The 15,699-nt window shown below is 38.2% G+C and overlaps 1 protein-coding gene across 3 annotated transcripts in view; it reads left to right on the plus strand.

Annotated features, from left to right (window-relative positions):
* NFATC3 (nuclear factor of activated T cells 3) overlaps positions 1-15,476 on the plus strand; it is a 71,993-nt gene extending 56,517 nt beyond the window's left edge. The window contains exons 10-11 of one of the 3 annotated variants that reach the window (XM_030470996.1): positions 2,842-2,943; positions 11,984-15,476. In XM_030470996.1, the coding sequence (XP_030326856.1) occupies positions 2,842-2,943; positions 11,984-12,108 (227 nt within the window). In that variant the 3' untranslated portion in view covers positions 12,109-15,476. Of the gene's footprint in view, positions 1-2,841; positions 2,944-11,236; positions 11,954-11,983 lie in introns of those variants that run through there. The other 2 variants (XM_030470997.1, XM_030470998.1) reach the window with 2 other exon arrangements.
* The last annotated feature ends 223 nt before the right edge of the window (positions 15,477-15,699 follow it).

Raw genomic sequence — 15,699 nt, forward strand, 5'->3', positions numbered from 1 at the left:
CCTCAATAGCTTGCTGTTGCAAACACGGCCTGCCAGAAGACTGGTTTTGATCACAAACCAACAGAATGAGCTGGCTGCTCCACAGCAGAGAGCACTGAGGGTTAATTATATCCTGGCAGCGCCTTTTGGGGGTTTTTTTAGGGAAAGTTGACACTGTACTTGTTGCTGGTCATGTGGAGTCAAAACCAGGCTAAATATACTGCCCTAACCCCTGTGACGTAGCTGCAGGGATTCTTCACACGAATGCAGCTGATAAAGTTCCATCTGGAGTTGACAAACAAAGGCCTGTCCCCAAGGAAGTGTGCACTGCAGTCTAGCCATGGCGTTCTTTGAGGATAACTGATCCTCATTACCTGTAGATACAGCAATTCATTCACCTGTCCTCTAAACCACACAAACTCCAAGGTGGATGCAGCAATACTATGAAACGCAGACAGTTGATATGATCTGCCATACAATTATATCAAACTTATTTTTGCAAAGCATATTAAAAACCCCTAGTGCCACTGCAAACAATCTTGCATTCTAGAATATTTTTGTGGTCTACTTTTCTAAAACCAGTACATCTTTTAGGCCAAGTCCCATTACCCACACATCCTGCTTCAGTTCAGTAGCAGTAAAGAAAGGTTAAACTTTTATCCAAATAGTGCTACAAACAAGTTAATTGGCTCCTGTAGGAATTGATCCTGAAAATGGTGTAACTCTAGTAGCTTTTTGGTCTGACTGTATCCATAATAGAACTGTTAATTTTAACTAGACTTACTGCTTTGACCCAAAGCTGCTGGAGATAATTGAGAGATTAAAGTTTTTCTTAACCTTTCTTTACTTAAGGGAGGAAACAAGACAAAGAGGTGATTCATAAAAGCATGAATTTTTTACCAGTTAAATAGATAGATGTACAGGATGTCAGTTTTCTTCATTTTTAGTTCAATGTAATAGCTTTAATTTTAGTGTTATATTCTTTGGGTACAAAACACATCATAGTATTGCTTAAGGAAGTAAAAACCTCTCTCAAATGTTCATGGAATTATGAGGTAGAAAGGTATTTTTAATTTATATTTACCTGGTGCCTCAAGTTCTATTAACTTCATTGCGTGTTGAACAAACTCTTTATGCTATATTGCATGCTTTTAAAAGGCTGTTGCTTTATTTACCATGTTTCACAAACAACAAATATTTGGTGCCCAAGGCAAGTGCATGCTTCATTGCAAAAGGTGCTGGCTGGAGATGTGTTACACATGACACGTTTTGTCAGGGATTTGTAAGAGCAAAACCTCAGTGCTGTCAGCAGCTTCATTAGGATATGCAAGAACCTCAGAGTGCCTCTATATACAAAATTGATTAGAAAAATTGCTTCGAATCATATTTGTCTGCTAAAGTGACAGATAATCCTTATCGTCTAAGCTATATAGACTTTATGGTGCAGAGGTTGTTGCTTACAAGAGCTAATTAGCTCCACTGTCCTCAGTAGAGGCTTTTTGTCACTGTTGTCTACTCCTTTGAAAGCCTGAGATTTAAAGAGGATTGCTGGTAAAAGTTCATTTGTTTCATCCCAAGATAGTTTTCTGCCCATCATCGTTAGATCTTTATTTAAATGTCACTTTCTTGCTGGTTGTATCATAGTTGGTGGGGAAAACATTATTTTCTTAATCTCCTATTATTTGACAAGAATTTGTCCTTTATCTGCTGCTTTATTTTAGAGTGGCAGTGGACATTTTCATTGAAACCCAGATAATGCTTTCCAGTTCTGTTTAAATACATGTAACTTTACACTTTAAACAATTAAGCATAAGAAGTCATCCAAAGAAGTAATTTAAACTGCTTGAATTTCAGGAGGAAGTGAGAATAGACTCTCTCATTCTCTCAGGAGTCACCCGTAAGCAGGGCTTAGAAATCGTGCCGGCAAAGCAAATGTGTGGCTCTACCCAGAAGGCACAAATTAGCCAGCTTTCAGAGTAATTTTGTTAATTGTATTAAAGCCTGATGTACTAAACTTGCAGCTCTCTCTTTGGCTGAGGGAAAAAACTCAAACCCAACCCAGTACACTGTTGCACGCTCTGCATAGTCACTGATCACAATGAACAAACACACTTGTTGGTTAAAGTAATAAATACACTGTTCTACATGCATTTTTCCTTCAGGAAAAACAGTGGAAGGGAGTACAGTTCTCTGTTTCCTCCCTGGTTTCTCACATTGCCTTAGTCTGCCAGAGCCACCTCTACCAAGATCATGCTTAGGTTTCCAACACTTCAGCCTGTGTGTGGCCTGACTGCAGATCAGTACCTGGGGCAAAACATGCAGACAGCCTGACAAGTAAAGGGAAAGCTAACGTTTGTAGCAATGGTTTCCTCTGGCGAAAGGGTAGGAAAAATAAAAATAAAGGTATTACTTGCTAGTACTCTTTTGCCTGCCTTGTTCAGTGGAGGTGCTGTCAAAGGATGTAAGCACTTTTAATTTGACCACAGTAAGTAAAGCAGATTGAGAAAATCACAGAAGGAATGTTCTAAACTAACACACATACTAAAATGAAATTTATGTAGTATAAAATTCATCATGATACAACTAGGCAGATATCCAAAAATATTAACCATTACCTTTATGGCTCTGGCTGCTAACTGAAAAGTAACTAAATACATGAGATAAGTGATATTGTTTTTAATAGGCACTCTGATAATTTATAAATAGTTACTTATGTCGACGTATGTAGTAGTTGTGAATGAAAGTGCGTATTTAAAGTTAGTGCTATTAAAAGAAAATTGAAAGTCACTTCCTGGTTGAGTGAACTGTAACGTCTTGGTTTAGTCCAGTCAGTAGTTATGTCTGTCTTCTTCTCTGACACAGACAGTTTTATCTCTGACCTGGAATACCAGCCATCAGGTTCAACAGAGAAATGGACTCAACATTCAGCACTCATGTCCAACTCCTATGTGGAAAATCTAGAGGGTGAGTCTGCTTACTGAAATGCTTCAATGTTTGAAATTGGAGCACGAAGGAAAGGGGAAAGTGTTTTATTACTCTTAACATCTACAGATGAACAGTGCTATGTAATACTTAATTATTGCCATAATCAGTATACGTAGCTGCCACAGAACTTCCTGAGTGCTGTAGGATCTAGTACAACAACAGAAGAGGATATGAAAATCTTAAGCCAGATACGCGCCAGGCTGTAGAGTGGCCAGATCAGTTAACTATGAGAAATCTAGAATGCTTCCCCTTTTATTAAAAAGAGGAAGCAATGTCAATTTAAGTAGATGGAATACAGTGTTGTGCACTGTCAATCCAAGTACTTGGAATACAGACTCATAAATAGATTTCTAGTTGAATGTGCACTGAAAGGGGAAGGATTGTTTGGATTTATTTTAAGATGCTTTCAGCTTCACATTTCACATATAAAGGAGATAATTATGCAATGTGTCTCTTTTAAATAATGATATTAGAAATTGATGCATGGTATATTGGTCGTGTTTGTGTTTATATTCATTCTTCTTAAGTGTTTTTCACTTTATTACAAACATGCCTAAAATGCCAAAGAACTATACTGACCCTTCCCCCCCCTTCCCCCATATAAGAACATATAACATAATTTACTTTCCCCATAGATTTTTAAACAGGAATACCTCTAAGTGTACAGTAGATTCAGGATTGTTACCAGGAAAGTGACCAAGCTTCTGTGTAGCTTTTATAAAACTCTCACATAATGAGTGTGTAGACTGATCTTAAGTTTGCCCATGAAACTAAAATCACAATGTTGGTCTTTTACCACCTTTCCAAAAAGTGACATGGTTCTGCTTTCCTTACATATAAAAATGTTACTAGTAAGGCAAGTAGCTACTATTCAGAATGGCAAAACTAGTTGACATTTCTACATGTTGAAACAGCAAATCAATTAATAAGATAGCGGTTATGGCTTAGGTTATTTCAGTGTTCTAGGCTATGTCCTGTGCAACTCAGAATCTGGTAGATACAGAATAACTGTTGAAGACCAGTTGTTCTTGAAAAATGAAAACAATAAAATAACCCCCGAATACCAGTATCCTCAATTAAAGAGTGACACACAGGTTGGCAACCCCCAAATTCAGAATTATGAAACGTACACCAACAGGTTCCTTTTCAAAAGAGCACACACACAGAAGATCAGACCCAGAGAGAAATATGCTTACACACAACTGCTAGCATCTGAGAAACACAGTTGAGACACATGGCACTATTAAAATATTTTAGGTATTTGATGTAAGAAAAATAGTCAAGATAGTCAGTGTGGTACTAATGCAAGAGATGTGTTCACTCAGGAATGTTAGTAGAATGGTTCTGTACCTTGAAGAATGCTTAGCAACAAACAGACAAGCTGACTGTATCAACTAGTACGAAATGCTTCCAGATTCAGCTTTCAGGCTTAAAGTAGGAAGAGCATAGCTTCTAAATTATACTGCTGAACAGGAGAGCAACTGTAACTATCATGTGTGAGAGGAGATCAGCCAATCTGCAAAGACAGGAAAAACACTAATGGAATACTTGAGTCATCCTTTATAGAATGGGTAAGTGTGATGACTGCTTCATGGAGCACTAAGTCATGAGAAGAACCCACAAGGGGAAACATCTCTTTATTTGGTCCAAAGGAGCATACAGGAACTGCTTAAAAAAAAAGAAATAAAATTTTTAGATCTTTCTTTGTTTAGTAGCAGTTTCAGCATTACAGGCTCTGATGAACTTCAGAAGGGGAACTGTAGGAAAGCAATAAAACTTAAGAAAAAACAGGTGCTCAAAAGGGTAAAGTAGTTGTGAGCAGTATGAGAACTATTTATGAGGGTTCAGATTAAGTGTACAACTACTCTGCAGTAAGAGAGACTACAAACTGCTTCCAAATGCAGAGAACAGAAGAGAACATGGAGATTATTAGGTTAAATGTGTTGGGTTAACTTGGCCAACAGGTGACAAATCAGGAATTCACTTAAAATTAGACAAATGAACTTAGAAAGGTTTTTGTATTGATGTTCAGAGTTGAGGAACTAGAGATACTCATGCCAAAGTCCTTTGAAAAAGGGATGTGTTGCAGGATCTGTCAAGTTGAAGTCATAGAATTCCAGGTTGGAAGGGACCGCAAGGATCATCTGGTCCATCCTTACTAGGCAAAGCATGACCTAGACACTTAGACTGTATGTTCCAGCACTCTGTCCAGCCCAAACCTTCAGTGTCCAATGTTGAGGAATCCACCATTTCCTTGGGGAGATTATTGCAGTGGCTGGTTGTTCTCAGTGAAAAATTTTTCTCTTGTGTCCAGTTGGAATGTCCCCAGGAGTAACTTGTGCCCATTACCCCTAGTCTTTTCCATATGACTCCCTGTAAAAAAAGGAGTCTCTATCTCATTTATAGCCACCCTTTAAATGTCAGTAAAAAGGTTTCAGAACAAAGACATCAACAGACAGTGACAGTTCCTCTCAGCTAGATGATGTGCCAGACAGCAGCTGAGTAAGCAACAGTCGAACTATTAACTGTAATGTATAACCTCTTGCTTAAATCTCATTTGGAGCTGGGGGGCTGGAAGTTGGTAAATGTGACGCTACTCTTGCTCAGATATTGAGACAAGTGAAAAAAGCCCAAACTGTCTGGAAACCTCTACAGGAAGACCTCGTGATTAAAGAAAATCAGTTAGTTAAAGGAGTGGAAATTAGGGTAAGAGAAGGAATAAACCCTTCCCTAATTCCATACATACAGTGACAAGCGCTGTGAACTGTTCTCATTTAAAGCTGTCTTGAATTTAAAATGCACAATTTTATGAAAGCTTGCTCAGTAGTCTTAAAAGCAGCCTCAAAAAGGTAAATAAATACTAGGAATATTTAGGAAGCAGAGAATGAACAAATGCTACTCTATAGCTCTGTATGTGCCCACATCTTGCCCCTGATGTCCCAGAAGCATTAGATGCATACATGTTTTGTTGTGGGGTGCTTTGGTTAAGGACACCTAGCCCAGCCAAAGATTTGGTACAGAAATAATGTTGAACACACTAGGGCCCTGCAGCCAGAAAAATGAATGAGAATATGCCAAGTATAATAAAGTTAATGGGTGGCATGGAAAAAGGTAATGGAAAGTACTTCTTGGGAAAGAAAATAATAGAAGTGTCCACCACGTTAATCATGCAGCAAGCTCAGCACGTACAAAGCATTGCTACAGCAATCCCTACTTAAACTTCAGAATTTACTGTCTCAGAATGTTGCAGGTAGCAGAATATATCCAAAACACTCAGCAACTTCTTATTAAAAGCACCAGCTTTCATGATATTGTCATGCTTCCTAACACAAGAGCTTTGTTTTGTCCAAATCAGCTAACATGGATAACTTTTGTAGGTGAGGTTGGTCAGTGCTGCTCACAGAACACATCTCTCTTAGAACAGCTGATAAGATCACTACCCCTAGCTCTGTGTGTTGCTCACTGCACAGATGGCTGAGCTGTTCTACCTACTTCTAGTTTATCTTAAAACTCTGGATTGCAAATTGCAGGTTTTAAGAAATCTTCATGACCAGTCTGGCTGTTCATGCAGCAAACAGCTGGAACAGCAACTATCAGCTGTCCCAAGCGAGCCTTCAGTGACCAAGAAGCAAAGCCCCTGGCTTTGAGGATAAGGGCAGGGAGGGAGGCCTCCAAGGAGCTGTGACCCAGGTTTCTGTCAAGCTCTGCAGCTAGGCTGTCATGCATGTGTGCAGTCAATAAGGACTTAAAAAGCAAACAGAACACTGTGGAATCAAAACAGTGGGAACAATCCAGTCAAACAGAATTGGTGGTTGCTCTGGTTTTACAAGCTTGACAGCAGGTCCGGAAGTCAGAGCTAGTTATCTTTACTCTGTTCTTCTGCTGGTACTGATGTTAGTGTGCAGCTTCATTTTTTTGAGAGGTTATAGGGGCTTGAGCTTGCAGATGACCTGCAGGGCTTTTCAGTACAGCACGGAAGAGGAAGAACAAAACAAAAGAGAAACACCACAAAAAATCCCTTTCCAATACAAGACTACAGGATCACTAGTATTGACAGGTCAAATCTAATCTGGCTGTAGCAGAAGGTTTTCTTCCCACCATGTTCAATTCTGTTCTGTGCAATCTATTTTTAACTATTGGTATAAACTTGCCAGCCAGCTTACACAATCTGTAAACACTGGGAAGAAAAAGATAAATCTATTGCAAATAAAGTAGCAGCTGAAAATCTGAAATTTGGGATAATTGCCAGAGAGGTCAGTTAAATAGACACAAGAAAGCTGTTAAAATCATTTGCATTTCACAGCCTCATATAAATAAAATAGTAAAACACCCCTGTATTGCTCTTTGATCCATGCCATTTCTGACAAACAAGTTCTCCAAGTGCAGTTACCACTTTTGCAGTGGAAGTATCTGCCACATCTCTATGCAGTACGGTGTGTGCCACCCCTCTGTCTCTTGCTTTGATCCACTCATTATTTAAAGATTAGCAACCTGGCCTGTTACCACGTAAAACGTTTGATAACATTTTTGATGTTATCTACTCACTTTACACTGATCATCCAAAACAATTGTAGGTGTGTAAAATCCAGTGTGTAACATATTTCTGGATCCTCCTCTCTCCGCAGTAGAGCTCCAGGACATGGGGTTAGCAGTCAGACCACCTGGCACTAAGCATACCCCACAGGCAGGAATTTAATCTGGAGGCAGGAAGAAGGCAGTAGACTGGAAGAGTCAAGGTCCTTCCCACGTAACTGTTCACCTCCATCTCAAGTCCCATGAGATCAGCTCTCTTTGAAGAGGCAACAGAAGTATAAATTACACAACAAACACAAATGAACCTGGCAGACAGACCATACAGAACTTTAGCAACAAACTTGAGATCTGCATTCCTGAATCCCAAACAAACTCTGCCGCCTTTCCCCTAGAAACTTTTGCTGAAGAGAGAAAGGAAATGCTATAAAAAAATAAGGGCATGTGTTAAAAGCACCATGCATCTTGGTTTCCCAGTATCTAGTTGCTATCTGGATGGCTTTTAAAGTTAAACAAAAAGACATGAAATCTTTCTAGCTATATTTCTAAGACAGCATAGCCCATGTACCCCATAGTCAAAAATAGGAAAGGTAGGATAAGTGTTCTGGAAGTATAAAAAAGAAATTTTGTTTCTAACACATCACTGGTATAGCCTGAGTCCTTGCTCAGCACTGTTGCAGTTGACTTCCTCTCCCAATTTGTCACCTAAAAACTTGGATTTTACTAGACAATATTACGGAAAACCTGTGTTTATTCTCATAAGTTAAGTTTTCAGCTTTAATCACAGACCTCTAAATGTTCTGTGTGGAAGAAAGTAATATATCCTGCATTCAAATGCTAACCTTTGGATTTTTATCTAAGCCTTTAAAAAAAAGTGATTTTTCTCCATTACAAATTAATACAAAAAGGAAAACACAATAGGTATGGTTTCATCTCCAGTCTTGTACATTGCTATGCAGGATTTTAACTCTTCTTGCTGACTATCTGATTTACATTTTAAACTTCTTTTATTTATGCTGCTCCACTGGCAGAAAGACAAGTTAATTATGCCAATGCTGGTAAACACAGGATGTCCTTCATATAAAGCTAAATGTTTCCCAGTTAGATACATGGAGGCATCTCAGGATTTGGTGCCTTAAAGCTGAGTTGTACAGCCCTTCAGAGAGCTGTTACAAAGGACTTCCAGGCTGCCTAATTTTGGTAAATATCCAATATGGCTTCTTTACAATGTTTTTCTCAGCCTGTAAAAACCACCCTTCTCTGGAACAGCTGCTCTCCTGGTTTAAACACCCGTTCTCCATCTGCTAGCCTGCAGGCTAGCTCAGGACTCCACAGCTTCTCTCTCATCCCTTCCACACCTCCCAAGCTTGTTGGGCACATCCTCTTGGGCAGCCGGCCCTTGCCCCCAGCCTGTCACCTCAGCGCCCAGCACTGCCCTGCCCAGCAGCCAGGCTGCTGCTCCACGAACGTTGGAGTGCTTTGATCTCAGGTGCTGCCTTCTGCAGGCAGGGCTTTCTTTGAAGCACTTTTACCATCATCTGTACATAATCTAAATCAACGTATAGCTTCCTAAGCCTGCAGGCTTCCCTCATCCATTTGTTTCTTACAGATTTCCAGACAGCTGAAATGGGCACACTTGGAAGGTATACAATAAGGAGGTGTGTTAGGCAGGTGGCTGTGGTCTGTGAAAAGAGGAAAAACACCTTTGCCAGACACAGCAGGAAGAGGACTCTGGCCTTTTATTTAGGCCTCCATGGTGATCTGACAAACAGCCAGTGAGATACGCATTAAAATAATTTAAAAAAAAAAAAGCACACTGGAATACTGATTGGGTTTATAAATGAGCAATCCTCACAAAATCACTGTGGCAAGTAAATACTCCACTAGAATTTTCTTTTGGGAAGAAGACCAGGTACTGCATTTCCCTTACAAGTGGTAGATGTTTCTAATGTAAATCCAAATAAACCCAATAAATCTGTATTGGCCACATGCTAAAAATGTTGCCAGAAAAAAGTTCTCCAACAGCAAAAGGAAAGGTGTGACAGAGCCATTGTACTGAGCTTCTTGTGAACAAACTGATGATTATTTTAAAAACAAAACAACACAACACAAACTAACCTGTAATTTTAATTTAATACTCTACATAATGGATTATGTAGAACTTTGGCAAATAAAACACCACATGAGCAGCTATTGTATTCCCAGTGTAACATGATGTACCATGTGTTTACTGCCACATGGCTACGTGCTGATCAGTTAAACACCTTTGCCTGGGGGAACTACAGAGCGTTGCAATGGTATAGACCAGTTTGCCCTGACGTTGCCAGTACCGATACATGTCATCTATCAAAACTTAAAGGGAGTAACCATCCAATTACAAAATATAGAAAGTGGTTTTATTTAATGTTGGTTTTTATTGTACCACTCATCAAAGTTTTAGTAGTACTGAACAGCTGCAATATTTGATTTGCACAAAGCAATTGTTCAGTCGCATAGAGCAGACAATAGCTGTGAGAGGTCCTGTGGTTAGAGCAAACTAAGAGTGCCCAACAGAAACCAGTGGAACATAGTTCTTGGAAGTGAACATCTAAATTCTCTTTAAAAAACAAAAAAGTCTCGTTTTTTAACAGCTGTTTATTTATGCATTGTGTTAGCATAATAAAAATACTTGAAAGAGTATCCTACCTGAAGTCACACAATTTTCAGTATCATAGTAACAATTAAGTTCATTGAATGAAAGATTTTTTGAAGCCCAATAGATTTGAAGTCTTGTGATGCTGGAGGGATTTGGTTACTACATAGCTCGTCTGAGCCTTTGGGCTGCAATAATGTGTATTTTTAACAAGCTGTCCTTGCACTCATGCAAGAGAACACCATTGCCGTTGATTGACCTTTAGGTAACAAGTACCTCCTCCATGGTTACATGCAGGTGTATGACATAAGATGATTTTAAAGCTTTCCTAAGTAAACTAAAAGAATATAGGCAAAACTTGGTTTCAGAGTTGGATTTTATGTATGTTATACATACTTCAGAGCATTCACAGTATTGCTGCTTTTTCTTCCAAGCCCACTTATGCTAGTGCTGCAGCAAAAGGCAAAGCTCAGACTGGTGAACACTCTATAAACATTAAGAGCAATTGACACTACCTTTAGATTAATTTTGTTATGCTTCTCCCAAGCAGGAGTGGTTAGTAGGAAGCTAAATCCTGCTATGGAAAATGAAGGAAGCATTAAGAAGGATGGTGAAGTATATCAGTATTGTTCTGTAAGGCTACCCAATGGAGAATAAGAGTGAAAGCCTAGGTTCCAAATCTGCTAAGATTTTAAACAGAAGCTTACTAGCAAAACAAAAGTTCTTATTTTTACTAGGAATAGTCCTTACTCAACAAAAGGATCCCATTAAATGCCTGTTTATGGAAGGTCCAAACAAACTCATATTAGGGGTTTTCTTTTATTACTGCAATTCATAGTCCTGCTATATAAGAGATACTGTATACCTACTGCCAAGCAATCATGGAAAACAACAGGATTGACTGCCTCTTCTATTAAATAATTTATATTTTGGTTATCATCTAATATTTATCTGAAATTTGACATTACTATTTAATGTGATTTTTTTTCATCTCCACTTAAAATATTATTCCCTTTTCTTAAACTTACCATTGCCCATTTAGTAAAATGGACATTTATATGCCTGTATTTCTGCATATGCATTAAAATAATTATTTTTGTCATCTTCCAGAGTCAATTGGACTGCAATCAATTACCCAGGCTTTAGCATACCACTTCAAAACTGCCTTTTGTTGATAACTTAAGAGCTGCTTTGTCATATTCACCAGCTGTCCATCACTTCTAAATAGTGACAGTTGACTGATCTCTGCTGAATTTGATGCACATACGGTGACACACAACCTGATGTGACCTGCTATTAGTCGATCCTAATTCTTCACTAGAGAAAAGTTGGCTGATGACTAAGGAAGATTTTATTACTGCAGTTTCAGAGATGGAAGTATTCAGAAAACTGACCAATTAAATAGGTATCTAGTGTTAAAAAGAGTATTCGAGTAACCCAAATCCAAGTTCTGAGGAGGTTCTGTAAGTAGGTTGAAAAATCCAAGAATTACTGGAGTTATTTGTTGTGCCTGTAACACCCTTGAACGGGAGGAGTTCTGTGGAGAGACACCTGTGCTGTGCCTTTCAGTTATCTCATTGTCATAAATATGTATGTGCTTATGTTCGTCAAGTGTTTTAGGGATTCTCCAACATGGATTATGCTAAGTGCAAAGTGTAATACTAAGAAAAGAGGACTTCCTCCCCTTCTCTTGCTCAACTGTTACTGAAATTAAGTTCCTCATTAATCCTCTGTTATTTAACTGCATCAAGGCTTAGCACTGAAATATTTCTTTTTAAAAGAGATAGATACACTGATGAGGTCTGCCTTTCGGAAAACATAAAAATAGTGAATTTATTTTTTTCCTTTTTTTTCTAGTGAATGAGATCATAGGAAGAGATATGTCACAGATCTCAGTGTCACATGGAACAACAGCGGCCAGCCAGTCTGCACGTACATGTCCTGGATCTCTGGAGGCAAGAATATCTGATGGAATCCAGTAACGGATAAGCTTGCAACTAAACGTCCATGAAAACTTTACAGTTTCTCTGAATATTTCTTCGTCCTCTCCTCTTTAGACTTACTGTGCTTCCAACTCTGTGGCCTTTATGAACTGGAACAGTGGATCCTTGCAAAGCCCTTTTAGTGGGTTACATTTTTGATGTAGAGACAGAGCATTTTAATTATAGTTCCTCAAATGCTGTAAAGAGACTTCTTAAAATGGACACACAGAATCTACACCAGATATTTTAACTGTTTTAAAGTTATAAACAAGCTTTGCTTTTTGCATTTAAGTAGAATACTTTCATATTGTAAGTGCTTCAGATGTGTGGAGATGTTAGTTTGCTCTTATAATATTCACAGTACTGAATGTGGAAAAAGATTTAATACACATCTTCAGTGTGCTGCTTTCCCTTAGAGGTAGTATAGTTTGTAACTGATGATTTGTAACACCTTTTGGTCATTTTTGAAAGCCTTTAAAGCTTCTATTGTTTTATTTTTTTTTTTACTACAATCTTCCAGTGGCAAATCATACCTGTCATCTGAAGCCAATGCCACGGAAGCCATTGTGTATACAAATACTGTAGTGTTTTCTTTCTTAGATTCATAGGAAGCAAAGCCAAATGTAGATCTGCACTTGTTTATAAACTGAAAATGTTACTTGATAGGCTGCAAAAAGACCATTCCATCATGAAAGTGTTGGGATAGAAACGACATTCCAAAATTTAACTTTTATAACTGTGGATAATCTTCCTGTCCTTTATTAGCACAGGCTCCTTCTTGAAATAGCTTTTTCTTAGAAACACTTGTAATCGAATTTAAGCAGTAGGATTTTAGATTAAAGAACAGCAACATCAAAGCCATGATACAGGAGAAATTTCAATATTTGCTGAGGATCTAGGTGTTCCTGTTGTCCCTGCAGAATACAGTTTTGAAATCACCAATTCAGTGGCATTCAAGTTTTCCATGCAATATATGGCTTAGTCACATCTCTATCTTTTATATGCTGTATGCCTGATCATGCCACTTGGAAGTCCTGAGGAGATGACAGTTACAGTTCCTTAAATTTAAGCTGTTTATAAAAGTCAGTTTGCTAAAAAGTAATTTACTGTGAATTAGGGATTAGGGAGTGTAATTTTGCCCGTGTTTAATTGCGAATGTGGGAAGCAGAAGCTACCAAAGAAACACACAAGATTCATAGCAGCAGTAAACTTTGTGCTGTGCTCAAAGGGTGCATTTCCCTTACCTGCATAATCTGATACATTTAAGACAATCTGTTTACATAGTTATTAAAAATCTCAGGCCTCTATGATTAGAAACCTAGGAGAGGATCTGAAACTGCCCATGCAGGCCACAAATGCTTCCATTCCCCAGAAGACACTGTTGTTTACAGAGCTTCCTGACATGGAACACACAGGGTACAGCAATCATGGTGAAGTAAGATTAGAAATACACTGAACTTCAAAACACTGAGGGTGTTAGTTCTAGTTCCCCATTTGGGTGAGCCATGATGCTCTAATGAAAATGAAGTCCAAATACACTCAAAAATTTCCAAATATAGAAAGTGTATTTGCATTGAAACTAGTTCAGACAATTGTGGACATTTTAGGGGTTTAACACATGTGGAGCACATGACTCTTTCTGTAGAAGATTTTCCAGAGATTCTTAAAATGTCAGTAAAATGGTCTTAAAGTGGATACCAGAACTGCATTCTAATACCTGTGAGAGCAAACACGGATTCTACTGCTGTTGCGTTTTGGCAGATGGTCACGGGAAAAACTTTCCGTTGAGCCTTTTGCAGGCAGAACATTACACCTACATTTAAGTCAGCACCCGAGCAATACCGTTAAAGTAGCTGTAACTGCATCTTTCTAATAACCTGAATCATGAACTTTTTAGAAGACCATATATTGAGTGAAATTATGACTCTTTATTATGTACTTTCTTTTAAGAGTGCAGCCTAAGGCTACTATCTTGATGTTTCACAGTAATTTCAGACAACTTAATGCAAGACCACTATGTGCGTGCTGGGAATCTTGAGCATCCTTTTTGTGAATGTATTGTTCAATGGTGCAAATCTTTAAATTTGCAGGAAAAAAATGGGCAGGGTTGTAGTCTGAAAAGTGTGATATTTTAATTGTCCCTCAGCAATGGTGCTTTACTCTGTCCTCTACTCATTTACGTTTAAGATCCTAGAAAAGGATTCACATGCTCAGAAATACATCTGCTTACATTTTTAACAAACACCTTCAAAACAAAACAAACCACACAACACTGTAGTCGATGTAATTGTTTTCAGACTGTGTGCTGATGGCAAGGCATGTTCCAGTTTTCATTCGTGTATTGGGTCTTTTGCATTAACCGTTGTTTGTAGGAGAATTCTAACTGAACAACTTTTCATACTGTATGGGATTTATGCTCCTTAATCCTGCTGGTACAGACTCTTCTTGCAAGTTCTCCAAGTAGCTGGAATTCACACTGTACCTAAAATATAGGAGCCCAAACAAACCAGAGTTGCTATGCACTAAATTTTCTGATGCCTTTAAATACCTTGATGCCTGTAGACATAGAGATGCTTTCCTATTTAAAAATGAAATTTAAAAAAAAAAATATAGCTTTGGATACTAAAGCAGTTTTGTATTTGCCTTGTAAAAGCTTCAATACAAGGGTCTTAATTTTATTTTAGCTTGTGTGATAACGTAGGTAAAGACTGTTAATCTTGTATAGTTTTAGTGATATAAAAAGCACACAATCTCTATTGGACTATGCAAATTGAATTAAACCACAGAACCCGACAACTGTTGATATTTTGTTGGCATCCACTTCCTTACCCTTAAGTCCTTTCTTCTCCCTGAATACTTTTCCAAAAGTTTGTAATAATTTAGATTATCCTGAAGGAAAGCCTTAATGATGAGGTAGCTTTTCTATAAGGAGGGTCAAAGGTCAACGTTAAAAACAAAAAGTTAAGGGGGTAACATATTCATCCGGGGGGATAGGGGGTGATTTCTGAGGTCACCACAAACTAGCAATCTGAATTTCTGTAGTAAAACTTACATGTTATCAGGGGAACTGCCATCCTTTTTAAACCAAAGAATGGAAATAACATCGCAGTTTTGTTCTTATACAAACAAAGCTTTGAAACTCTATTTTTGATACTCACATGGATGTCGTTCCTTGAGGTTCGGAAACCGTTCAAATTGAAGTTTTATATTTAAAAATGTGGGACAATAAAGATTAAGTAAGTACTAGATGTTTACAGAGCCTTGTATTGTAATTTCATGTACATTTTGTATTTTAAACATTTTTGTAAGTTATGATTGCAGTGCTACTTGCAGAAATAAAGGGAAAAACTCGCATTTAGGCTCTTAAATCATAGTGTTCAAATAAATAAAAAGAATGCAAATGCATTGTCATTTATTTAAAATGCAGACCCAAATGCATGATGGGAAGAAATGCCCCATTTGCGATGCAGCGGTAAACAGCTATGTGCAGTTGTGCCATAGGACATGAGGGACATGTAATATTCCCCCTAGAAGAGTAGTGATTCCAAAGCAGTATGAGAAGAGTTTGAGGCTCAACTTGGAACCCACAAC

The sequence above is a fragment of the Strigops habroptila genome, chromosome Z, assembly GCF_004027225.2.
Source record: "Strigops habroptila isolate Jane chromosome Z, bStrHab1.2.pri, whole genome shotgun sequence".
Classification (NCBI taxonomy): Eukaryota; Metazoa; Chordata; class Aves; order Psittaciformes; family Psittacidae; genus Strigops; species Strigops habroptila.